The sequence below is a fragment of the Coregonus clupeaformis genome, chromosome 7, assembly GCF_020615455.1.
Source record: "Coregonus clupeaformis isolate EN_2021a chromosome 7, ASM2061545v1, whole genome shotgun sequence".
NCBI lineage: Eukaryota > Metazoa > Chordata > Actinopteri > Salmoniformes > Salmonidae > Coregonus > Coregonus clupeaformis.
Window position 1 is genome coordinate 28,916,675 of NC_059198.1, and position 26,136 is coordinate 28,942,810.

At 45.2% G+C, this 26,136-nt stretch overlaps 1 protein-coding gene across 2 annotated transcripts in view; it reads left to right on the forward strand.

Annotated features, from left to right (window-relative positions):
• Positions 1-24,971, forward strand: part of LOC121569656 (rap guanine nucleotide exchange factor-like 1) — a 38,969-nt gene extending 13,998 nt beyond the window's left edge. Inside the window, exons 2-15 of one of the 2 annotated variants that reach the window (XM_041880793.2) lie at positions 5,307-5,385; positions 9,020-9,170; positions 9,836-9,933; positions 10,479-10,594; positions 10,882-11,049; positions 11,435-11,532; positions 11,760-11,882; positions 12,040-12,218; positions 12,429-12,519; positions 12,982-13,032; positions 13,259-13,346; positions 19,717-19,781; positions 19,937-19,991; positions 24,784-24,971. In XM_041880793.2, the coding sequence (XP_041736727.1) occupies positions 5,307-5,385; positions 9,020-9,170; positions 9,836-9,933; positions 10,479-10,594; positions 10,882-11,049; positions 11,435-11,532; positions 11,760-11,882; positions 12,040-12,218; positions 12,429-12,519; positions 12,982-13,032; positions 13,259-13,346; positions 19,717-19,781; positions 19,937-19,991; positions 24,784-24,908 (1,487 nt within the window). In that variant the 3' untranslated portion in view covers positions 24,909-24,971. The remainder of the gene's footprint in view (positions 1-5,306; positions 5,386-9,019; positions 9,171-9,835; positions 9,934-10,478; positions 10,595-10,881; positions 11,050-11,434; positions 11,533-11,759; positions 11,883-12,039; positions 12,219-12,428; positions 12,520-12,981; positions 13,033-13,258; positions 13,347-19,716; positions 19,782-19,936; positions 19,992-24,783) is intronic. The other variant, XM_041880794.2, reaches the window with a different exon arrangement.
• Positions 24,972-26,136: the final 1,165 nt, after the last annotated feature.

Consider the following 26,136-nt stretch of genomic DNA (forward strand, 5'->3'; position numbering starts at 1 on the left):
TCTTTGTGAGACACAGAGTAGGTGAACGGATGATCTCTGCATGTGTGGTTCCCACCGTGAAGCATGGAGGAGGAGGTGTGATGGTGTGGGGGTGCTTTGCTTGTGACACTCAGTGATTTATTTAGAATTCAAGGCACACTTAACCAGCATGGCTACCACAGGATTCTGCAGCAATACGCCATCCCATCTGGTTTGCGCTTAGTGGGACTATCATTTGTTTTTCAACAGGACAATGACCCAAAACACACCTCCAGGCTGTGTAAGGGCTATTTGACCAAGAAGGAGAGCGATGGAGTGCTGCATCAGATGACCTGGCCTCCACAATCACCCGACCTCAACCAAATTGAGATGGTTTGGGATGAGTTGGACTGCAGAGTGACGGAAAAGCAGCCAACAAGTGCTCGGCATATCTGGGAACTCCTTCAAGACTGTGGAAAAACATTCCAGGTGACGCTGGTAGAGAGAATGCCAAGAGTGTGCAAAGCTGTCATCAAGGCAAAGGGTGGCTACTTTGAAGAATCGAAAGTGTAAAATATATTTGTATTTGTTTAACACTTTTTCTTGTTACTACATGATTCCATATGTGTTATTTTATCGTTTTGATGTCTTCACTATTATTCTACAATGTAGAAAATAGTAAAAATAAAGAAAAACCCTTGAATGCGTAGGTGTGTCCAAACTTTTGACTGGTTATGTATGTATGTATGTATGTATGTATGTATGTATGTATGTATGTATGTGTCCTATAGCATTATCCACAGTGGTGGGAAAGTATGTGAGTGGCACAGGCATTGCGTCAGCTTGGATGGCCTTGGGTGCATATTTGAGCCTTTCTGCAAGCCCACTGGAGCGAGTGGCCAGACGAGTTTCTCCACTGCCCAAAATGGAGGGTTGTGGTTGGGGAGGGGAGGCCTCAGAGTATCTCCTGGGTGCAGTTTGAATTAGGTTAACCAGAGAAGAATGCTGCCACTCACTATGAACAGCAGGGAACCACTGCTGCGTGTCTGTGTTTTGTGTTTGTCACCATTTGGTTTAGGGTTACTTACTAAATCCAGATTGTCCAATGTGTGGCTGTTTTTTGTGTGTGTTCACTTTTCCTCTCTGCCATATCAACACAGGATTGTGTATGTGTGCGCATGTGTTTATATTTGCCCTGGTGTTCATTTGCATGTCAATGGCTGTGTGTTTTGGAGGTGGAGAATGAGAATTGGCGTGGGGAAGATAGGAGCAGGGCGGAGGGCTGGAGATGCACCAGATAAGTGGAACAAGCGCCAACAGGCAGATGCAGAGAGTACACACACAAACTCGCCCACACACACTCTCCACCTCTCCATCTGACCGCTTCTTGCTGAAACCCAAACACTTAAGAGAGCTGTGGGTGTGTGTGTTTTTGTATGCGCATAGTAAGGTAGAGTACAGTCAAAAAGAGAAGGTCACCATAGAAATGGGATACGTATCAGAGTTTATTGAACTGCATACCAGACTAGTTTGGTTCAGTTGGTAGCTAGGGATAGGCTGAAATCTGCCTTTCTGTCTCTCCAATATCAAATCAAATGTATCAATAAAGCCCATTTTACATCAGCAGATGTCACAAAGTGCTATACAGAAACCCAGCCTAAAACCCCAAACAGCAAGCAATGCAGATGTAGAAGCATGGTGGCTTGGAAAAACTCTCTAGAAAGGCAGGAACATAGGAAGAAACCTAGAGAGGAACCATGCTCTGAGGGGTGGCCAGTCCTCTTCTGGCTGTGCCGGGTGGAGATAGGAGTACATGGCCATTAAGGCCAGATCGTTCTTCAAGATGTTCAAATGTTCATAGATGACCAGCAGGGTAACAGTGGTTGTAGAGGGTGCAACAGGTCAGCACCTCAGGAGTAAATATCTTGTTTTTGAATCAGTCCCACTGGTTCAGATCCAGATCCAAACCACATGTACAGCTGCTGCTTTATGAGCGGTCTCCAGACCTCGTGTTGTTATGAGGCTAAAACTCCTCCCCCCTTCCCCCCCTGGTATAAGGTGGTCCACAGCTGTGACATGAACCACAACCTCCTTCCATCTCTCCATCCTGCCATTGCTCCACCCCTGAAGGGAGTGTGTACTCCTCCCCTCCCAGCCTTTGTGCTTCCTGCAGGGCCAGATATAAAAGGGGATGAAGGAGAGGGTGTACCTCAAGGCTGTATGCTCTGCCCACTTCAAATCTCAAACATGCATGGCCTTCACTCCCCCCCCCCTCTCCTCCCACCAAAGCCCTCTTGCCGTTTGGATGCAGGCACAGACTGTGGGAGATGTGCAGTAGTGCTTTGACCCTGAGATCAGGGGCATTGCAGGGATGTTTTTTCTGTTTATGCACAGGTGTTTGAATGAGAGTCTGTCATCTTTAAATTAGATGAGTATGTATGTATGTATGTATGTATGTATGTATGTATGTATGTATGTATGTATGTGTAATGTCCATTTGAAATAATCTACCTCTGCATGAATGCGCAAGCATGCACGTTTATGTGTGTACATGTACAACGTGTGCGTGGGGGTGCACATGTTTTGTGTATGAATTCTGTGTCTGTTTATGTGGGAGTTGGATTTGTGCTCCTCTCTCCCACTCCTGTCATGTGGAGCAGTGTGCTCAATTCTAATCGGAGTCAGAGATTTTCTGCACAAAATGCGTGATGGGAGGAGAGAAAGTGAGAGAACAGCGTTTGGAGAGCGGGGGAGAGGGAAAACATCTTCCCACCCTGTTACGTGCACCGATCCATCTTCAGCACATGCTATTTTTCTCTGTTTGCCGTGGAGGTTGGCCGCACTGTATTAGAGTTTGACAGAGGAGCAGGGAGATTCAGTGGCCATCTCTCTCTGTTACCGCTGTGTGGATCCAAGAGCCTGTCACAATGGGTCTTCCCTCTCGTCTAGAACATGAATGAACCAATGAAACACAGTGGCAACCTGCCCGAGAGCTAGGCAGCCATATTGGATGAGTCAAACATGATGAGTTCTCTCACATTCAGATCTACGCTGGCCTCTTACTATGAGACTTTAACATGTAAGCTACACATGAAACAAACAAGGAATGTGTCCTCTCTATGCTATTTGTTTCTATGGTCTCATCTGCCATACTGCACTTCATAGCCATCTCTGTAGCACCCTGCTGTTCCTTTGCAGGTATGGAGTGGAAAGGATGTGCTATTTTGCTGTGGTCACACACATAGCTCCAGGGGAATAATGATAGGGAAGATGATTGAGACCCACGTCCCCTCACCTCTCTTCCTCACTCACTGACTTCTCTTTCACTTATTCTCTCTCTTTCTCATGCACTCTCCTCCCTTTCCTCTGGTTCTCTCTCTTTTGCATCCCATTTGTTTCTCCTCTGCCACCCACGTTCACACTCTCTCGCTTTCTCTCTTTCCTCTCTCATTGCTTTGCCTGTCTTTTCTGACTTTCATACTTTCTTTTATCATTCTGTTTGCTTCCTCTGCTCATCTTTTGCCGCTCTTCCACTCTCTCTCGCTCCTTCTCTCTCTGGGCAGTCTCACTGCAGCCACTCAATGTGGCATCTCCCAGGCAACTGTGGGAAACCAGTACTGCAAAGAGGTGGACGATGCGTGGACTCACTCACTGCAGCACGCAAAGACTAGAGACACTCACACACATTAGCACACAAACTAGCACACGCATACAAGCACGCATGCGTGCGCACACACACACACACACACACACACACACTAGCATGCACAGTCGAACACACACACCACACAAGCACACATATTTAAATTTCAACCGCACATGAACACTGACACATATATTACATTCATTGGAAGAGCATAATTACCATATGTAGGGGATACTTTAGGCAGTGAGTGGATCAGAAGCCTCTATTACAATCAAGCATGATACACAGACCCTAGAAATAGAATCACATACAATTGGTTCTGTAGTTATTCATTATATCCAATGTCACACAGTATTTGTCTGTCTTTCCTGTTCAAATATCAGGGGTTCAGTTAGAATAGCTAGGAGGAAGAGACCGGTCTGAACAGGTCTTAATCTAGTAGTGATCGAACAGCAATTGCCAACACCTCCATGCATTCTACGCTTTATGAATTCAAAGCAGGTATTTCCATTCCACTGCCCCCGCCCTCTCCAACGTGTGCCTAATTCTGTCAGGCACAGCCACACACACACACACACACACACACACACACCCTCAGAGGTCTGTCCGTTTATGACTGTCTCAGTCTGGGATCGAGCATGGGGGCAGTTTGATTAGCACGGCTAGTGAGTGCTCTCTTAATGATGCACTCTGGGTAATGGAATTTGGGGCGTCCCTTTTTGCAGCTTCTAGTAATTTTCATATAAATCTTTTTTTTTTTTACATATCCTGAACAGACATGTCTACAGGCCTCCTCATACCCCTAGTGTGTGTGTGTGTGTGGTGTCTTGTTGATGGTCAGTGTGTTAATACCTCTCCGTAAAATACAACCCTCTTTACCCCATATGTCTGACCCTGTGAGGTTAAGTATCCACTAGCCTGCTTATCCCCATAACACCAGCAGTAAACTAGGGAAAGTATATTCTGTCACATTCGCATGTCACAGGAACAATCCCTCCACACTCCGTCTACCGCTTGTCCAGAATAACAACTTCCCCTAACCAGAGAGGAAATAGGCCTACACTTTCCAATTTCAGCCGCCTCGTTTGTTGTCATTTGAAATAATAACACAGCACGAGTCATTGAAATCTCATCTGATTTAGTGGGATTGGGGCGATTTTAACCGCGGTCCAGCCGGTCCGCGACTCCTAGTCAGGGTTTATAAATAGAGGCCACCACATTGCCTCCCCTCTGGCGTGTAGAGCTATAGACTGCAGACCGAATTGGAGCACAGAGAACCAGGTGGCGGTTTCACTGAGACAGGATTTATCTTACCCCAGTAGCAGAAGCCCCCGCGCTGCGCCAGGGCCAGGGATTTAACAACAGACAAAGGTGACGTTAAGGGATTTCAGACACCCGTTTTTATCTCTCTCTGACACAATAATCAAATTTGAGCTTTTGGGGCATGACCGGTTAAACAAGTACAGTGGAGCTACAGCTGCAACGGCTGTAGCAGCACAGCCATGCATAATTAACATGCTTTTCTCTCTCTCTCCCCCTCTCTCCTGCTCTCTCTTCCTCTCCCTCTCCCAATATACCCTCTTCGTAATCCCTTTCTCGCTCTCTTTTCCTGCCTGTTCTCTGCTTTCTGCCATTCTCTATCCTTTCTCTCTCTCCTCTTTCTCACTCTGTCTCCTTCCCCACCTCTCTCTTGTTTCCACAGAAACCCTCCTGGATGACTTCATGTTGACACACCCCATCTTCCTGGCTTCGGACAGGTTCCAGCAGGTTCTACTCCAGCAGTATCCTTTACCTTCCCTTTCCTTCCTGGCCTAGCCTGGCCTGGGAGCCCCAATGTGTACAAACACACACACACACACACACACACACACAACTGCGCAACCTTCCCAGACATCTCCAGGAAGAATTGGGATGCAGGAAGACTCGGTCCAAGCACTCCCATCCGCCGTGCAAGGCGAGGGTGGCCCACTTCTGGTTTCCTGTCCGAGGGCTCGTTAGCGCCAAGATAATACTGTTTTGTTCAACGCCCCTACTTCGCTAGGCTAATATAAACAATGGCACTGAACTAGCCTTGACACCTATTTGGACATGGACAACATGTCTTTGTGCTTTAGAAAGGGCTCTCTTTGTCTTTTTGAAGCAAAATGTTAAGTAGCCTAGCATATGATGTCCGCTATGTTATAAGCAAGGGCTGTTTTTCATGGAACATGCACACAATTGATCTAAAAGCTCTTGCAAATTAGCCGATTAAAATTCATATTCTTTATGAATATTGATATTTTCTACAGTATCAAAGCCATATTAGGCTACTCAGTCAGGCCGACGCTCAATTTGAGTAAGATTATCCAGTGCTGTTGCTCGTAACTTGGCAGGAGCACTCGACCAAAGGCTTATGAACTGAAAACTCCTTCGTAATAACAACTCCACTGGCTCCCGTCTGCACCAAGCCAAGGAACAGTGTTTCTGTTTTGGCACCACCACAGGGGGTTCAGTAAAGTTGAGCAGCATTCCCCGACACAGAGCTGGGATTTGGGTCGCAGTAGTAGTGCATTCATTGGCAATGAGCCACACTGCTACTTAACGTCTGCCTAGTGGCTAACTCTGTTTTCCATATTATTACACTACAGTGGACCAATAGATATTATATGAGGCTTCTGCCTATCTACAATTAAACATATTTAGAGCAATGATATTATCCTGCCCATCTCTGGCTTTAGAATCTTACTTTTTCCCCCATTATGATGGCTTGCTTTTCCCCCGTTTATGATAGCTTGCTGTTTTGAGGGTGTATGTACTGTAAGTGAAGACATTCATCTTTAGTGATGAGACAGTATGTATTCCACCAGATATTATGTGTGCATTTGTGAGTCTGTCGGTGCATGTCTGTGTGTAAGGGATAGTGTCTATGTTTGTTAGTGTGGATGGACACTACACCCTCTTTTCTCCCAGAACCCCCGTTCAGTGTGTCTGACCTACATTCCATTACTGAAGACCCTGGCTGTTTGTGTGTGTTTAGAGGCCTGTGCGGCCCTCGAGACGCCCATTGTCGTCTCGACGGAGACTGGAAACACAAAGGTCTGCTGGGAAAGACCGTCCGCATGCCTCGCTGCCCTTAATGCAGCTTGTATGGGCCCTAGTGGGATGCCCCAGTGTGTGTGTGGGGGGGGTGTTCTTGCAAATTATCAATGATCCAGCCTGTTCTCCACCGTACCTCTTAACCCTCTCCCCTCTCCTCCTCCCTCCTGCTGTCTTTCTCTCCCATCCTTTCTTTTTCTCCCCTCCCTCAGTCTCTCCATCCACACCTCTCTCTGTCTCTCCATCCACACCTCTCCCTCAGTCTCTCCATCCACACCTCTCTCTGTCTCTCCATCCACACCTCTCCCTCAGTCTCTCCATCCACACCTCTCTCTGTCTCTCCATCCACACCTCTCCCTCAGTCTCTCCATCCACACCTCTCCCTCAGTCTCTCCATCCACACCTCTCCCTCAGTCTCTCCATCCACACCTCTCCCTCAGTCTCTCCATCCACACCTCTCCCTCAGTCTCTCCATCCACACCTCTCCCTCAGTCTCTCCATCCACACCTCTCCCTCAGTCTCTCCATCCACACCTCTCCCTCAGTCTCTCCATCCACACCTCTCCCTCAGTCTCTCCATCCACACCTCTCTCTGTCTCTCCATCCACACCTCTCCCTCAGTCTCTCCATCCACACCTCTCCCTCAGTCTCTCCATCCACACCTCTCCCTCAGTCTCTCCATCCACACCTCTCCCTGAGTCTCTCCATCCACACATCTCCCTCAGTCTCTCCATCCACACATCTCCCTCAGTCTCTCCATCCACACCTCTCCCTCAGTCTCTCCATCCACACCTCTCCCTCAGTCTCTCCATCCACACCTCTCCCTCAGTCTCTCCATCCACACCTCTCCCTCAGTCTCTCCATCCACACCTCTCTCTGTCTCTCCATCCACACCTCTCCCTCAGTCTCTCCATCCACACCTCTCCCTCAGTCTCTCCATCCACACCTCTCCCTCAGTCTCTCGCTGGCCCTAATCCAACCTAATCAGATATTTTGTTGTGGAAACACGTTTGGCTTCCTTCTGGAAATGAAAACAAAAGCTACCTCCCCTTCCATTAGGAACACAGAGAATTCCTCCCTTTACTTCACTCTCCCTGAGTAACTCATCCCAGACCCTTCACACACACTCAAAAGACACACACACACACACACTACACTACACTACACTACACTACACTACACTACACTCGTAGTGGCTGAGCGGTCAAAGCCCAGAACCCTGGCTATGTTGAAGAGCTCTGGAGGGACTCCAAGCCATTGTGGAGGCTGGGACCAAACTCCCACACCAGCAATAGAACACAACCCAATAGAACAGAACAGAGAGAACAAAGATAATGTAGTGCAATATAAACCCAGCAGCTGGCCTTAGGGTTAGGTTGCTGTTGCTGGGAGAAGCAGGCGAACAGGGGATCATAGATATAGAATGACTAGATCTGGAATGTCATCCAAGGCATTGGTATATACTGTTCAGTGTGTGAGTTTGTAGGTCACAGGCCTGTGGGGGACTTGGATTGTGGTCTTAAATATTGGAGGGTGTCAGGGATAGTCCCTTAAATTTAGCCATGGAGTCAGGTGGGTAGTCCCTTTTATATTTAGAATAGGATGTCAGGTTTCCCGTGTGTGCATGCGTGCGCACGTATGACTACTATTTAGTGGTGAGTCCAACATAGACGCGTTATGGTATACCTCAAGTCACAGAATCAAAATATCCCAATATCACACTCATTCTGGTGGAAAGACTGTGCTGCACTGTGCAGAGCTCTTCAAACTCTTTACTGCTCTATTTGCTAAGATGCTCTCCTCTCCTCCTGCTGTGCTGTGGCTGGGAGCTGGAGGGGAAGAGGAGAGAGTGTGGGCGATGGATGGGTGTGTCTGTGAGAGCCTTCACCACACAGCTCTCTGCTCTGGCTAAGCTGTAATTACTAGTTGCTTGTTTGACTCTCTGAACACTGTACTGAAATACTGTGTTTTTCCATATGCGTGTCAGGTGACCATGGCTCTACAGCTGTGAGTTTCTACAGGGTGTTTTCGAGCGTCTGCATGTGTTTGTGTGAGTGGTATCTTAATGTGTGCCTTCTGTCAGTGTGGTGTGTGCGTGAAGGTATTTGCAACCTATGTTGTGCAACTATGATGGAATTACAAAGAGTGTGGTAGTATGACGTAAATAATTTTGTTATGTGTGTGTGTGTGTAGTAAACAAGTAGTAGAAAATAGCTTTCTCCAAATGATTTCTCCATATCTTCCATGGTCTCTCCAACTTCAATATCAATATCCTAATGACAGTCATTAGTAGATATTCTCTCTCTGTCTCTGTGGCGTTTCTCCTTGACTCTGGGTTCAGATTTGGTGTTGAGGGGAAGGCAGGGGAGGGCTGGCCCAGCTGGGACAGGGCAGAGAGGAAGCAGGCTGTGCTGAGTGTTGCCTTCCGCTACCTGGACACATACAGAGAACTGCTGCAGGAAGAGGGCGAGAGGTCCAACAGCTTCCCCAAGGTACTGGTCCAGCACACACACGGAACACACACATTCACATGCGTTCCCACATACACACAGAAACACCACACCACACACTTGCGCACACGCACACACAACAGTCATCCTGAAGGACAATGGCGTGAGATCTAACTACTCGTCAGTGTTAAACACACAATTTACAAGCACACACACACACACACACACACACCTGCTCTTCCATCCAAGCAGCCTGGCACCAAGGCAGTGTGCTGTGGTGTTCTCTCTGGGTGGGAGCTGTGTGTGGAGTGTTGATTCTGGCAGCAGCCTGTTGGGGCCCCTAGGTTGTCATGGCGACGGAACTGACTCAGCTGAACACACCTTGAGAAATGAGGCTTTTGGCCGCCTCCACCTTTCCTTCTATATTCACATTAATAACACATCACTGTCGGTTTCTTTCACACAGACCCCTTGGCCTCTACGACTGCTCTGTTCTGTCTCCACTGTCGTCTACCTATCTCTCTGTAGGGTTCTGTCTCGCTTTCTTTCTCACTCTCGATCTCTCCTTTCTCTCAGAATACTCTGTCAGCACATCTTGTGACAAACTGCAACTGCCCACGCAGTGCTGGTAGACACAAATGAACACACACAGACCGAGGCACAAAGTGCACTCCCTCTCTGAAAGTCATTTCTCTCCTCTGCTTCAGGAGCTATATCTGTGTGCAGTCCAAGAACTCAGTCAGTTCCCTGAGCTCGTGGAAGACGTGCTAAAGCTTCAGCGCTGGACCGAGATCCTCCAATGCCCGTAAGTCACATATCCACCCCAGCCAGATACACACGCAAGCACGCATGCACGTATATATATACACACACACACATACACACACACACACACCGAGCCCACAGCCTCGTCTTTTGACACCAGCCTGCTAGGGACAGCTTATCTGGTATTCCGGGGCTGTGAAAGGCATTGCAGCTGGATGTTGCTGTGTCGCTCCTCTTGGTTTAGTCAAAGCATTTATTGCACAAGTTTAATAATCACTGTTAATTAGCGTAATATGTTGTTTTAATGGCCTTGGTTTCTCCTATAGCCTACTAGCTCACACTGGCTTATCTTGCACTGTAACTATTGTGGTGCCTTCCCCTATAAATAGGACTAGGAGTTTACCCTGACCTTGTAAGAAAGAACTCTGGCCCTTATTAATTACAAACAACTTACTTACAGGCGACGGTACATACAGACCTTTGGATCCATCCCACCGTAGCACACAAGTCATCACACCCAATTACAAACTAGCTGGCTTTGAAAGGATGCATAGACTGACAGACTGTCTACTGTGTTTTCCTAAGCAGCTCAGAGGAGGACAAGGAGATTCGGAAGAAGCAGGTCCGTCCTCTTTTCCGCCACTTCCGCCGCATCGATGCCTGTCTGCAGCCCAGAGAGGCCTTCCGGGGCTCAGATGAGAGTGAGTGAGACAGGATGTGATGCAAAACGCATCATACTGTGACACTTTATGTATTTTGAAAGTTCTATATCTTGAAAACGTCATTGCTCACTTGCAAAACATTTTGGGACTGTATCAAAAGTGGACTAATGAACAAAATACAGAAAGATTGGTTTTGGGTGGTATTTTCCTTTTAAGGTCTTCAGATGCAGGCCAACAGATGGTAACAGATATATATGAGGATATGGGACAGATTTTGTACACACTAGAGCCATGTGGGTGAAGTTAAAAAGGCTGTGTGTGTTCAGTCTTTTGCAGGGTGTACACACCGGACCACTCGTACGTGACGATCCGCAGCCGTCTGTCGTGCCGCGTGGGGGAGATCCTGGCGCTAGTCAGGGAGAAGCTGCTGTACAGCGAAGACCAGCCAACCCAACCTGGCAACCTGCTGCTGGTGGCTGTCACCTCCGCCGGGGGTAGGACCACACAGAGATACACACCGATACTGTATACATTAAACCTATGATTACTTCTCGCTATGCCTACTTTTGATTTGAGTTCCATCTGCAGAAAAAAAAAACACAGCAACAACTAAAACACCCAATCAGAAAATGCAAGCTTTGACATGATTGTTTGAACAGCGATGCTTCCATCCACAAATGAGGTTTAGATTTAAATCTACAAATGACTACCCACCACTGCTTGGAGCTAAGCTGCCAAACTGACTTATTGAGATGAAAACAGTTTGTTGATGTTCTGGTGTGTCTCTTGTGTGCTTTTTGTTATGTGTTGCTGGTATCTCTACTTAATCCATTGCGTGTGTGCTGATGTGTGGGCTCATCTATGTTTCTGTGTTCTCAGAGAAGGCCGCTTTCCGGCCTAGCGACGAGGCGGTCTTCACCACCCTGGGAGTAAACACTCACCTGTTTGCCTGCGAGCCCTCCGAGCTGGAAAGCTTGGTGAGTCCTAGAGCATGAGTCACCACTAAACAATGGAGAGGATCGAAAACCCCTGGCTGGGAGCCATTTTGGATAGTACTAAACAACTTTGTTTACATTTGATTCATTATTGTTCTCATAAAGTTACCAATAGAAAAAAAAAGAAGATAAGGAGATGAAACAATGAAGGGCGCTTTAGTCCAAAGCGTCTCTGGTAAGACTCCTTACATTTTTTTGTTTCTCTTTAGCTTCCCTTACCTGAGGAGATCCACTGGTCGCCCGGTGACAGTAAACTCCATGACATGAGTGCTGAGGAGGTAGCCACTCAGCTTGTGGTGTTCGACTGGGAGCTCTTCAGCTGCGTGCACGAGGTCAGTGATTGGTGGAGCTTATAGTATGGGCGGAGCCTCTGCCAAATAATTGCAAAAAAACGTTTTCTCAATGATAAGAAGGACTTATGCTGTGTGTGGTCTACCTACATTTTAGATGCTATATACTTATTGTAGGTTTCTTCGTTCGTATGTCCAGGTGGAGTTTGTGTGCTATGTGTTCCACGGTGAGCAGGCTCGCTGGCGCCCCCTCAACCTTGAACTGGTACTGCAGCGATGCAGCGAGGTGCAGCATTGGGTCGCCACCGAGATCCTGCAGTGCCAGTCGCTGCCCAAGAGGGTGCAGCTCCTCCGCAAGTTCATCAAGATCGCAGCTCTGTGAGTTCTGGGTGTCTGTCAGTCCTATTGAATCGTATTACAACTAGGTGTGCTATATTGATGATATGTGTTTAATGGTGTGTTAGGCCACAATAATAGTTTAGAATAAGTAGTGTTATTATTTGGTCATCCCTAACAGTGTGGTTTATGGTGGTTAGTTTATGGTGAAGTGTGTTATTGTCTTATCTAACGTGTGTGTATGTGCTCCAGGTGTAAGCAGCAGCAGGACCTGCTGTCCTTCCTAGCTGTTGTTCTGGGGCTGGACAACCCTGCAGTCAGCCGCCTTCGCCTCACCTGGGAGGTAAGACACAAACACATACACACCAGTGGAGGCTGCTAAGGGGAGGACGGCTCATAATAATGGCTGTAACGGAGCGAATGGAATGGCATCAGACGCATGGAAACCATGTGTTTGATGTATTTGATACCATTCCACTGATTCTGCTCCAGCCATTATCATGAGCCCGTCCTCCCCAATTAAGGTGCCACCAACCTCCTGTGGCTCAGTTGGTAGAGCATGGCGCTTGCAACGCCAGGGTTGTGGGTTCGATTCCCACGGGGGGCCAGTATGAAAAATGTATGCACTCACTAACTGTAAGTCGCTCTGGATAATAGCGTCTGCTAAATGACTAAAATGTAAAAATGTACACACCCCTCCATGCACACACAGTCAACATGCACATAAGTCTGACACGTCAGCAAACACACTGGCGTAGGGATTTGTTTATAACTCTGGGGACTATTTGTCTGTGGTTTGTGGCAGGGCCTCCCTGGGAAGTTCAGGAAGCAGTTCCAGCAGTTTGAGAGCATTGCGGTGAGTGGTTGTTCGGGGTCTCCAAGAGGACAGTTAAGGAGGTCCCTATAATATGGGCTTACTGTATATCAGGGTTGGGCTCAGTTCCATTTCAGTCAGTCAAGAATTATAAAAGAGGTCTTTTGACCTCAAAAAGTAAATTACCCCAATCAGGATGTGGCTATGGGTTCATTTATAAGGCACATTTAGTGAAGGGTGAGTGAGTGAACATGTTGTTGTTTTTCAGGATCCATCCAGGAACCACAAGTCGTACAGAGACCTGATGGGCAGCCTCAGACCCCCTCTCATCCCCTTCACACCACTGCTGCTCAAAGGTGAGACACAGACATGCACACACATACACTATACACACAGCAATTAAATACACGCAAACACATTAGTTCTCTCTCTACGCTACTCAAATGCATATGTTCATCACCACAAAGATAAATACAAAACACACACACACACTAAAAAACACACCCCATTCACACAGGCTGCCATTGGCTCAAACTACAGACTGAATAAGTGACGCCGGGCCGCTACTCAAGGCCTCTCTCTGGCCATGGACACACACACAAACCACAGCTGAGGAAACGCTACACTGTGTTTGTGTGTGGTGCTGAAAACAGGGGCACAAACCACTACAACACCCCTCAAACACACACACACTCACTTTACCCCCCAGATGTTGTCCAGATGTGAGCTCATAACATCTCTCTCAGACACACACAAGCATGATGCTGTGTAGTGTGATTAGAAGGCAGCCTTTGAGCCCCGCCTTGCTAATTAACACCCATAGTTACTCTCTCCATCCCCCTCAACCCTAGCCTGGGTACCAGTCTCATTAGCCAACATGCCACTCCTTGTCATTTGGAATGGCAGTGGAATGTTAGCTGAAGAGAATGGTACTCAGGCTACCTCAACCCTGCACACACACACAGAGCTCAGTGTGGAGTCTCCCTGCTGGGCATCATGCAGACACACACACACACTGCACAGCATGCTGTCTCCCTGCTGGGCAACACAGGTATGCAACGATCATACTCGTTTCATGTTAGATGTAGCCGATGCTGGAGTCTACATGTAACATATTTATACATCCTCTTGAGGAATGAATGAAGACTGTTGTACATTCACAGTCATCCACTTACATATACAGACATACAAAGACATCAGCATATTCACACACACATACACACATGCAACATGAACACACACTTGAGACACACACATCGGCATTGAGGCACTTCATAACCTACCGCTCCAACTTAACAACAGAAGTCCCTCATTATCGAAGAAAAGCCATTTTCTCACTCCTCTCTTTCATTTCCTTTCTCTCCCACTCTCACACCCTTTTAACTCCGCATGGGACCGTGTCTATCAACATAACCAGATGGCATTCATTTCTATGCTTTGAGAACACACACCTCCACAGGTGGTCAGCTCCATAATGAGCTCTACCCCCTTCCTCCTTCCACCCTGACCTCCCTCCCTTTTTTCTCCATTCCTCCCTCTTTCAAATCTAATAATTTCAAGGCAAGGGAATTCTCATATTTCTTTAGATTAACAAAGAATTGGATCTGTCCAGAAATTGGATCAACCAAATATCACTACCATTATTCTATAGGCTAGCTGTATTAATCACTGTGATAATAGATTGGTTACACACTGTACACTACAGGTCAAAAGTTTTAGAACACCTACTCCATTCAAGGGTTTTTCTTTATTTTTACTATTTTTTACATTGTAGAATAATAGTGAAGACATCAAAACTATGAAATAACACACGGAATCATGTAGTAACCAAAAAAAGTTTTAAACAAATCAAAATATATTTTATATTTGAGATTCTTCAAATCGCCACCCTTTGCCTTGATGACAGCTTTGCACACTCTTGGCATTCTCTCAACCAGCTTCATGAGGTAGTCACCTGGAATGCATTTCAATTAACAGGTGTGCCTTCTTAAAAGTTAATTTGTGGAATTTCTTTCCTTCTTAATGCGTTTGAGCTAATCAGTTGTGTTGTGACAAGGTAGGGTGGTATACAGAAGATAGCCCAATTTGGCAAGAACAGGTCAAATAAGCAAAAAGAAACGACAGTCCATCATTACTTTAAGACATGAAGGTCAGTCAATATGGAACATTTCAAGACCTTCGAAAGTTTCTTCAAGTGCAGTCGCAAAAACCATCAAGCGCTATGATGAAACTGGCTCTCATGAGGACCGCCACAGGAATGGAAGACCCAGAGTTACCTCTGCTGCAGAGGATGAGTTCATTAGAGAGTTACCAGCCTCAGAAATTGCAGCCCAAATAAATACTTAACAGAGTTCAAGTAACAGACACATCACAACATCAACTGTTCAGAGGAGAATGTGTGAATCAGGCCTTCATGGTCGAATTGCTGCAAAAAAAACACTACTAAAGGACACCAATAATAAGAAGAGACTTGCTTGGGCCAAGAAACACGAGCAATGGACATTAGCCCGGTGGAAATTTGTCCTTTGGTCTGGAGTCCAAATTTGAGATTTTTGGTTCCAACCGCCGTGTCTTTGTGAGACGCGGTGTGGGTGAACGGATGATCTCCGCATGTGTAGTTTCCACCGTAAAGTATGGAGGAGGAGGTGTTATGCTGTGGGGGTGCTTTGATGGTGACACTGTCTGTGATTTTTTTAGAATTCACACTTAACCAGCATGGCTACCACAGCATTCTGCAGCGATACGCCATCCCATCTGGTTTGGGCTTAGTTTGACTATCATTTGTTTTTCAACAGGACAATGACCCAACACACCTCCAGTCTGTGTAAGTGCTATTTTACCAAGAAGGAGAGTGATGGAGTGCTGCATCAGATGACCTGGCCTCCACAATCTCCCGACCTCAACCAAATTGAGATGGTTCGGGATGAGTTGGACACAGAGTGAAGGAAAAGCAGCCAACAAGTGCTCAGCATATGTGGGAACTCCTTCAAGACTGTTGGAAAAGCATTCCAAGTGAAGCTGGTTGAGACAATGCCAAGAGTGTGCAAAGCTGTCATCAAGGCAAAGGGTGGCTACTTTGAAGAATCTCAAATATAAAGTATATTTTGATTTGTTTAACACTTTTTTGGTTACTACAAGTCTGCCTAGGTCAGCATCCCGGAGTCGCATCTTCACTGTTGACGTTGAGACTAGTGTTTTGCGGGTACTATTTAATGAAGCTGCCAGTTGATGACCTGTGAGGCGTCTGTTTCTCAAACTAGACACTCTAATGTATTTGTCCTCTTGCTCAGTTGTGCACCGGGGCCTCCCACTCCTCTTTCTATTCTGGTTAGAGCCAGTTTGCTCTGTTCTGTGAAGGGAGTAGTACACAGCGTTGTACGAGATCTTCATTTTCTTGGCAATTTCTCGCATGGAATTGCCTTCATTTCTCAGAACAAGAATAGACTGAAGAGTTTCAGAAGAAAGTTATTTGTTTCTGGCCATTTTGATCCTGTAATCGAACCCACAATTGCTGATGCTCCAGATACTCAACTAGTCTCAAGAAGGCCAGTTTTATTGCTTCTTTAATCAACAACAGTTTTCAGCTGTGCTAACATAATTGCAAAAGGGTTTTCTAATTATCAATTAGCCTTTTAAAATGATAAACTTGGATTAGCAAACACAACGTGTCATTGGAACACAGGACTGATGGTTGCTGATAATGAGCCTCTGTACGCCTGTGTAGATATTCCATAAAAAATCTGCCGTTTCCAGCTACAATAGCCATTTACAACATTAACAATGTCTACACTGTATTTCTGATCAATTTGATGTTATTTTAATGGACATAAAAACAAATTTTCTTTTGAAAACAAGGACATTTCTAAGTGACCCCAAACTTTTGAATGGTAGTGTATACTTGCATTATTCTACACCATAATACTGTGTGTGAAATGTACTTGCTGTGTGGTATGTTACACTTAGTGTGTGCTTGTCTCACTCTCTCTTGCTCTCTGTCCATTTCTCCTCCCCCTTGGGTGTAAAAGCTTCTCTTTGTCAAATCTCTTGTCAATGTCACTTAGACACCAAAAACATGTGTGGAATGTTTTATATCTGAAAGCTGTGTATACCCGGCTCTGATATAATGTCAAGCTAAGAATAACACCTGCTCCTAGTTCCCTATACAGGGCTGCCCCAAGCACTCAAGTCTCTCCCTTTCTAAGACAATTCAATCTAACATTGTAGTATTTTATGCAGTTGTTATCCCCAATGGTCAAATAGAATCACAGAATGGTTTTGGGGACTGTAATATAATAATGTGGCTCAGTTGGTAGAACATGGTGCCAGGGTTGTGGGTTCGATTCCCACGGGGGACCAACATTTGTTTACAGTATCCACTCACTACTGTAAGTCGCTTTGGATAAGAGCGTCTGCTAAATTACTAAAATGTTAATGAAAATAATAATATATGCCATTTAGCAGAGGCTTTTATCCAAAGCGACTTAGTCATGTGTGCGTAAATTTTTTACGTTTGGGTGGTCCCGGGAATCAAATTCACTATCCTGGTGTTGCAGTTACTTTGCTCTACCAACTGAGCTACAGACAACCATAAACGTAAACAAGACAAATGTACAGACAAACGTACAAGACAATGTACATACTGTAAAAACCAACTCCAATGGCTACCAGGTCGATTCCTTTCAAAGCTAGATGCTTCCACTTTTTCATAATGGAACCATAGAGAATGATAGAGGACTCATCTTTGTATCTGTTCCATTATAGCGTCTGTGAGTGCACAGGCAGCGCCATTGAGGCCATCTCCATTTTGTAGTAGTCAATTCTCTTCTTGTACTACTTCGATGAGTTGGTAAACAAACTGAAACGGTCCATACTGACACCTGGAGTGTGTTGTTTGAACAGGTATAAAGCCAAGGTTGGTGATTTACTGCCACCTGCAGTTATGGAATGTTTGTGCACTAGTATAATTAATTGGCTCATCCCTCCTGATGACCTGGATAGAATTATGTGATCCTACCTTAAAGGGATAGTTCACCCAAATTATGAAATAACACATTGGTTTCCTTACCCTGTAAGCAGTCTATGGACAAGGTACAGTAACCCATAGGAAGTCCCACCCAGTTGACTACAAAAGGGTGTAAGTCCTCAATGGCGCTGCCCATGCTAAAACAGGCTTTTGGGCACTAGAGTACTCTATCATTCTCTATGGATAAGACACATAACTGCTGGCTAGCAGGTTAAACACCATACTGCATAAGCATTGCTATATGTATTACTGAATGTTTCTTAATGGTGCAACAAATAGGATCTTTTTTAAATATCTGCATCAGAAAATGTCCATAATATATCTGCAGTAATAGTGGAATGATTGTGTTTCACAATATAACATACCCGCCAGTGTTGTGATTGGCTGTGATATTCGTCTATTGATTTCTCCCGCAGGAGCGGCAACTGTTGATTGAAAGCTGATTTAGACTTTTTGGCTGTGTTATCTAGTGGAAACGAGGTCATGTTGAAATCACTCCGTCATGTCCTGGTTACTAATATTCTACACTGTTCGCTCAATTTCAGTTTGGGAAAACAAGCACTGAATACTGTAGGGAATCATTGTACCATCTAAATCGCTGTGAAATATATTTTCAATAACAAAAAATATAGTTTTTACAGCTGTTTGAAGCTGGTGGACCAAAAGTAAAAATAAAAGACTCAAGCTCAATGGGCTAAGGAGGAGATTTGTTTTGAATGCAGCCTATTGCTGTTGCAATTCACCTAGCTTCCAAATAGGGGAGAAATTCTGAGAAACACTAGTACAACCTCATCCTTCTCTGTCATATTTCACTCTGACCTGGGTGGCAAGGTGAAGCATTTTCAAAATGTTATGGATGTTATGTCATAGCAGGAGTGTATTACTGTGCATGACCTGACAGCTCTGTGAGGGCTTCCTGGTACCAGGCTCCCTGGTTCAGAATGATAGCCTTTGGCCGTTCGTCTCCGTGGTTAAATAACTAACTGTTCAAGCAGGCGTGTGTGTGTGTTGAAGAGTAAGGTGCATCTGACTTCTTTCTGTGTGTGGGTGGTGGTGGGGGAGTGAGGGAGGAAGATGCATATGCTTGCTGTGTGTGCGTGTGTACGAGATTGCATGCATGTGTGTGTGATAGTTGGTTAGCAAAGTGCATCTGCTGTGTGTGTTTAAATATGTGTGTCGGTTCGGAAGAGAAGGTGCGCCTGCTGTCCAGTGTACAGCACATCAAGCTCCGCTCACAGCATCTTAGTCCAGAGGTGAAAAAGGTCACATAAGCGTATCGCCTCACCTCCTCCCTCCCTCCACCACACACACGCAAACACATACACACACCCTCCCTCCCCAGGTCGAGCGCCATCGGCAGCATTCAGAACATTCCTCCTGACTGGGGGTAGCGTCTCGATTAAACATGCCCCCCCTTCACCCAGCACCCGCAAATTCCAGTTCCTATTGAGGGATCACGGATTGTGACTCTTTGGTTTGTCTCTCTCTCGGTCCTACCTCTCCTCCGTCTGTGGGCTAAAGCACCGGTAGACAAGGGCAGCCGCTGGGGCGAGTGTCGACAAGCCATTACATAACTGTTCCCTGCCTTCACAGTGTGTTTACCTTTCTCTCTCTCTCTCTCTCTCTCTCTCTCTCTCTCTCTCTCTCTCTCTCTCTCTCTCTCTCTCTCTCTCTCTCTCTCTCTCTCTCTCTCTCTCTCTCAGACCTGACCTTCCTCCACGAGAGCTGCAAGTCGTTTCATGGGGAGCTGGTCAATTTTGAGAAGATGGTGAGTATACTTTCAGCCATTGACAGAATAGCCAAAGAAATACAATTATTTTCTATTCGGCACAATCAGCGTGATTCCCTGGTCAACCAGTTACCATCCCTGAGTACTGTCTTACGACACATGTACTAAGGACACGTGTCTCCTCTCTCTTCCAGCATAAAGTGGCAGAGATGGTGAGGAGCATCAGACGGTACAGGAGCTCTCAACTAGGTAAGCATTCATGGCCACACCCCCCCCCCTCCACAGGCACACCTGTCTGTGAAGAATAGTCTTGAAGGAGCAGAGCTCCACCCTGCCGTCTGTTTAGAACAGCACAGCCCTCAGGGCCGTTCAATCACACAACCGCCATTCACTACCACTACACACACACACACACACACAGGCATGCTCAACACATAATGATATTACTGTCTGACAAACTGCCTTGCGTGCTAACCACTCCATTACGTTGAGGTAAACACTTTAACATTATCATTCATTACATAGCCTAGTGTTCATAAACACCCAATAACATTATATCAGCACACAGAGTACAGCTCAAAACACTGTGATATGGTTATCACACAACCTAGCATGTTAAATGTTCAATATCATTATTATCACATAGCATGACATGCTAAACACTCAATAATGTTGTTATTGCATAGTCTAGCATGCTTAACACTCAATATCACTATCATTGTTACATAACATATCTCACAGCCTGGTCCACTATTTTTAGAGCCAGCATCCCCAAGAGTCAGTGTAATTAATTTGTATCGTGCTAGTGCACTACTCAGAGACATTTCACAATCCGTGCCTTACACTCATTAGTTTGAGTAAAGCACGACACTGTCAGCCACACTAAGGTCATTGATGTTTCACACAAATCCATATAAGGCTGTTACACAATCAACACACACAAGAGAAGACTGACATAATATAAGACTACGCAAAGACACTCAATAACCCAGTAGAACATTGTCCATCACCACCCTCTTATTTCTGTATATTTATTGACAAGGGGCATAAAGATAAGTTTCACAGCACATCAGCAACTTGGCATACCTACATACAACACAACATATAGAGGTTTATACCAGCTGAAGATTCTTCACCGTACCGTATGTTCTTTTTAGTGCTACATTTGATATTGATTAAAGCATTGTTGGGTTTGAAGCTTACAAGGCATTTCACTGTACTTGTGTACATGACATTAAAACTTGAAACATGAGACCAGAGCCAAGCCTCACGGCTTCACATCATACCATGACCTTAAACATTGCATAATGTTGCCTAAGCCAGGGTTAATGTTTTTTTGTTGTATTTCACTTTAGATCTAGTTACACAACTTCTGTCAATTAGATGACAAGTTTATTCACCTGGCTTCCAAGGCTTAAGCTCCTTTGTGATGTAAAGGACACAAACAAGACTTGACGGAACTGTGGTGTGTAGAACCTGAAGTTGAATAGCTTCTACATGAAAGCAGCAAAATGGGGTTTATTTTCACTCGGGGTTTCTCAAAATGGGTTTATTTTAACCCTGAAATATTCCATAGCCTTCATTCAGGATACTCAGACCAGTTACAGGAAGTACTGAAACCCTTTTTAGAGCTGTATTATATTGTACACAGTGCTATAATGAATCTGTGCTTAGATGCGTAAATCCTAGAGGGCTTAGTTATGGCAGTACATTGTCTGAGATTACCACTGTACCCTAATGGACTGTATGGAATGTATCACAAAGTACCTCGTTGGATGACCGCAGCGGTCTCTCTTTTGAATTACCCCCTCAACTCTATCCCTCTCTTTTTCATAATCTCCCCATCTCTCTTTTTTTTTATCCCTCTCTCTCTCTATCTCTCTCTCTCTGTCCACCTGAGTGACTTTGCCAATGGTCATTTCATTCCATTAAGTATAGGTTACTTCTGCTTAGCGTGCTAGAGCACAGAGGGAGACATTTAACCCTGTGTTCTCCGACAGGTAGAGGCTACAGTCGGGCATAAACCACGTTCACAAACCCATTGAAAACCCCCCAAAGGGAATAGCTTCAAAATGGCCCTTTGGGCTCAGGAGTAAATTGCCATCTAATCCTATAGATTGCTGCTGCTGTGGTGATGGTGGCACAGAGGAGGATGACGACGCATCCAGGGAGGATTTGCTGCGCCCAGAATGGGAAAGGACAATTTGTGGCTATTGATAGCCTGCCTGACAAAAGGAGTGTTTTGCTGTTGGTTAGAACTGAATCAAACCAGTTTCTCTGCCTGCTGCATTGTGTGGGCTCGTCGTGAGCAGATGCTGCTGCGATCCTCTAGTTAGGTCAAGTGGAAATAGTGGGTTGTCTGCCGCCGCCCGGTGGTGAGGTTAGGACATTGCATGCAACAGCAGCTTCTCTGGGTGTTACACTACCATCTAGCGCAGGGATCATCAACTAGATTCAGCCGCGGGCCGATTTTTTTCTTTAGCGAATGGTAGGGGGGCCAGAACATAACTACAAATAATATGTTGACTGCAAATTGACCGCAAGAATCCCAAACAGATATGTTTGACTAAAACATAATCATTTAAAACGTGAATACGATCATGAGTGGGAATACTTGGGAATGGATTTCTTAAATTTAAATCACTTGGAGCTGATTTCCTGATGTTTTTACAGACTTATGTCCCCCCAGAAAAAAAAAAAAAAAGTACCAGTCAAAAGTTTGGACACACCTACTCATCCAAGGGTTTTTCTTTATGGCTATTATTTTCTACATTGTAGAATAATAGTGAAGACATCAAAACTATGAAATAACACATGTAATCATGTAGTAACCAAAAAAGTGTTAAAGAAATCAAAATATATTTTAGATTTTAGAGTCTTCAAAGTAGCCACCCTTTGCCTTGATGAAAGCTTTGCACACTCTTGGCATTCTCTCAACCAGCTTCACCTGGAATGTTTTTCCACAGTCTTGAAGGACTTCCCACATATGCTGAGCACTTGTTGGCTGCTTTTCGTTCACTCTGCGGTCCAACTCATCCCAAACCATCTCAATTGGGTTGAGGTCGGGTGATTGTGGAGGCCAGGTCATCTGATGCAGTACTCCATCACTCTCCTTCTTGGTCAAATAGCCCTTGCACAACCTGGAGGTGTGTTTTGGGTCATTGTCCTGTTGAAAAACAAATGATAGTCCCAGATGGGATGGCGTATCGCTGCAGAATGCTGTGGTAGCCATGCTGGTTAAGTGTGCCTTGAATTCTAAATAAATCACGACAGTGTCACAAGCAAAGCACCTCCACCTACATGCTTCATGGTGGGAACCACACATACGGATATCATCCGTTCACCTACTCTGCGTCTCACAAAGACACGGCGGTTGGAACCAAAAATCTCAAATTTTGACTCTTCAGACCAAAGGACAGATTTCGACCAGTCTATTGCTTGTGTTTCTTGGCCCAAGCAAGTCTCTTCTTATTGGTGTCCTTTAGTAGTGAATTCGACCATGAAGGCCTGATTCACGCAATCTCCTCTGAACAGTTGATGTTGAGATGTGTCTACTTGAACTCTGAATGTTAACTCTAATGAACTCATCCTCTGCAGCAGAGGTAACTCTGGGTCTTCCTTTCCTGTGGTGGTCCTCATGAGAGCCAGTTTCATCATAGCGCTTGATGGTTTTTGCGACTGAACTTGAAGAAACGTTCAAAGTTCTTGAAATTTCCTGGATTGACTGACCTTCATATCTTAAAGTAATGATGGACTGTGATTTCTCTTTGCTTATTTGAGTTGTTCTTGCCATAATATGGACTTGGTCTTTTACCAAGTAGGGCTATCTTCTGTATACCACCCCTACCTTGTCGCAACACAACTGATTGGCTCAAACGCATTAAGAAGGAAATAAATTCCACAAATTAACTTTTAACAAGGCACACCTGTTAATTGAAATGCATTCCAGGTGACTACCTCATGAAGCATGTTGAGAGAATGCCAAGAGTGTGCAAAGCTGTAATCAATGCAAAGGGTGGCTATTTAAAATATATTTTGATTTGTTTAACACTTTTTTGGTTACTACATGATTCCATATGCATTATTTCATAGTTTTGACTTCTTCACTATTGTTCTACAATGTAGAAAATCTTTTATTTTTATTGGCCAGTCTGAGATATGGCTTTTTCTTTGCAACTCTGCCTAGAAGGTCAGCATCCCGGAGTCACCTCTTCACTGTTGACGTTGAGACTGGTGTTTTGCGGGTACTATTTAATGAAGCTGCCAGTTGAGGACCTGTGAGGCATCTTTCTCAAACTAGACACTCTAATGTATTTGTCCTCTTGCTCAGTTGTGCACCGGGGCCTCCCACTCCTCTTTCTATTCTGGTTAGAGCCAGTTTGCGCTGTTCTGTGAAGGGAGTAGTACACAGCGTTTTACGAGATCTTCAGTTTCTTACCAATTTCTCGCATGGAATAGCCTTCATTTCTCAGAACAAGAATAGACTGACAAGTTTCAGAAGAAAGTTATTTGTTTCTGGCCATTTTGAGCCTGTAATCGAACCCACAATTGCTGATGCTCCAGGTACTCAACTAGTCTCAAAAAGGCCTGTTTTATTGCTTCTTTAATCAGCACAACAGTTTTCAGCTGTGCTAACATAATTGCAAAAGGGTTTTCTAATAATCAATTAGTCTTTTTTAAATTATAAACTTGGATTAGCAAACACAACGTGCCATTGGAACACAGGACTGATGGTTGCTGATAATGGGCCTCTGTACCCCTATGTAGATATTCCATTAGAAACCAGCCGTTCACAGCTACAATAGCCATTTACAACATTAACAATGTCTACACTGTATTTCTGATCAATTTGATGTTATTTTAATGGACAAAAACAAGGACATTTCTAAGTGACCCCAAACTTTTGAACGGTAGTGTATATTTGACCCGCGGGCCGCCATTTGGGGAACCCTGATCTATGGGGGTGAATATGATTACTGCACAAATGATTTAGTTGGGGGTATGTTTAACTAATGAACTGACCTCTCTCTCTCTCTCGTAGCTCTGGATGCGGAGCCTTCCCCCTCTCACCTCCAGACCAAGGCCTACGTTCGCCAGCTGCAGGTCATCGACAATCAGAACCTGCTCTTTGAAATGTCCTGCAAGCTGGAGCCCAAAGACATGTGAGAGAAAGCTTGCATGAGTGGGAGAGGGACGAGAAAGAGGGAGATCGCCCCAGACCCACCATACCCCCCCTCTCCACTGCAACTCTGCCCTCTTCAATGCCCTCAACTCTGATTGGACGAATCAGCTAGCCATCTTTGTAACCTTGCCCCCCTCCCGGCCAGCTTGTCACAAGCCACCGCTGATTTTGTGTACAATACTCAGACTGCTGGAAACGGCTGAGAAAAATGACTGGAACTCTTTTCTTTGAAGCCTTGTTCGTGTGGTGTGACTTTGAGCGTGTTTATGTGTGAGGAGGGCAGGAGGTTTCAGGACTGACTTGAGTAGCAGATTGGACAGCCATTTTGTACAGAAGATGAGGATGGATGAATAGTAAACTTTAGTTTGATTTGTTTTTGTTTCCCCAACACCAAGTCATGCTTCTGCTTTCACGTCCAAGTGAAGCCTGTCCAGTTTGCACTGCCACCAAACCCGCTTCCCCAACTGAACCTTTCTGAACTTACCCAAACCAGGATGGTTAGCCCAAATGGGGAAAGGCCGGCTTTGCTATTGTCCCACCTTTTCTCTGTGAACTACTCAGACGTGAGACAATCTAACCCCGTGACCTCTAACCTAACTCTTGACCCCTCCCCTCTAGCCAACATGGGCACTTACCACCGACAGCCCTCAGTGAGTCAGTGACAGTTGGATAATATAAAATATACTCCTATACTAGTTTATACTAGTACTTCTGGGCTAAAATTAACCCGGAGTTTATACCTCTGAACAAAAGCTTCCACCGTGACACAAGATGACGTTGTATTCCGGGTGATGGTGGAATGAAAAGTCTCTGAACACCATGATGTGCTGCAGGCTTATTGGCTCCCCACATCAAAGAGCTCTCTCATTGGTTGAGTCAGTTGTTGATTGACAGCTCTTGATAATCCCACCCTTTGAGGGGTTCAGACTGAGGCCTCAGGTTCACCATCACAAGACAAACCCTTCTTTATGTACAGATGATGGCAGGCCAACATATTTGTATCAACAAAGCACTTTTGCCTGACCTCAGGGCACATTTCAATGAGGATAAATACAGCATGAGAATTGTTTGTGATTATATAAAATGTTCAGTTCAATATCATTTTTATTGCAATTTAACAAAGCCATTGTAGCAGAACTCTCAACAAAAGAACCAAGGCCCGTTTTATTCTATAGGCATGGTACCATCATCATGGCCACTTGTACTGCACCA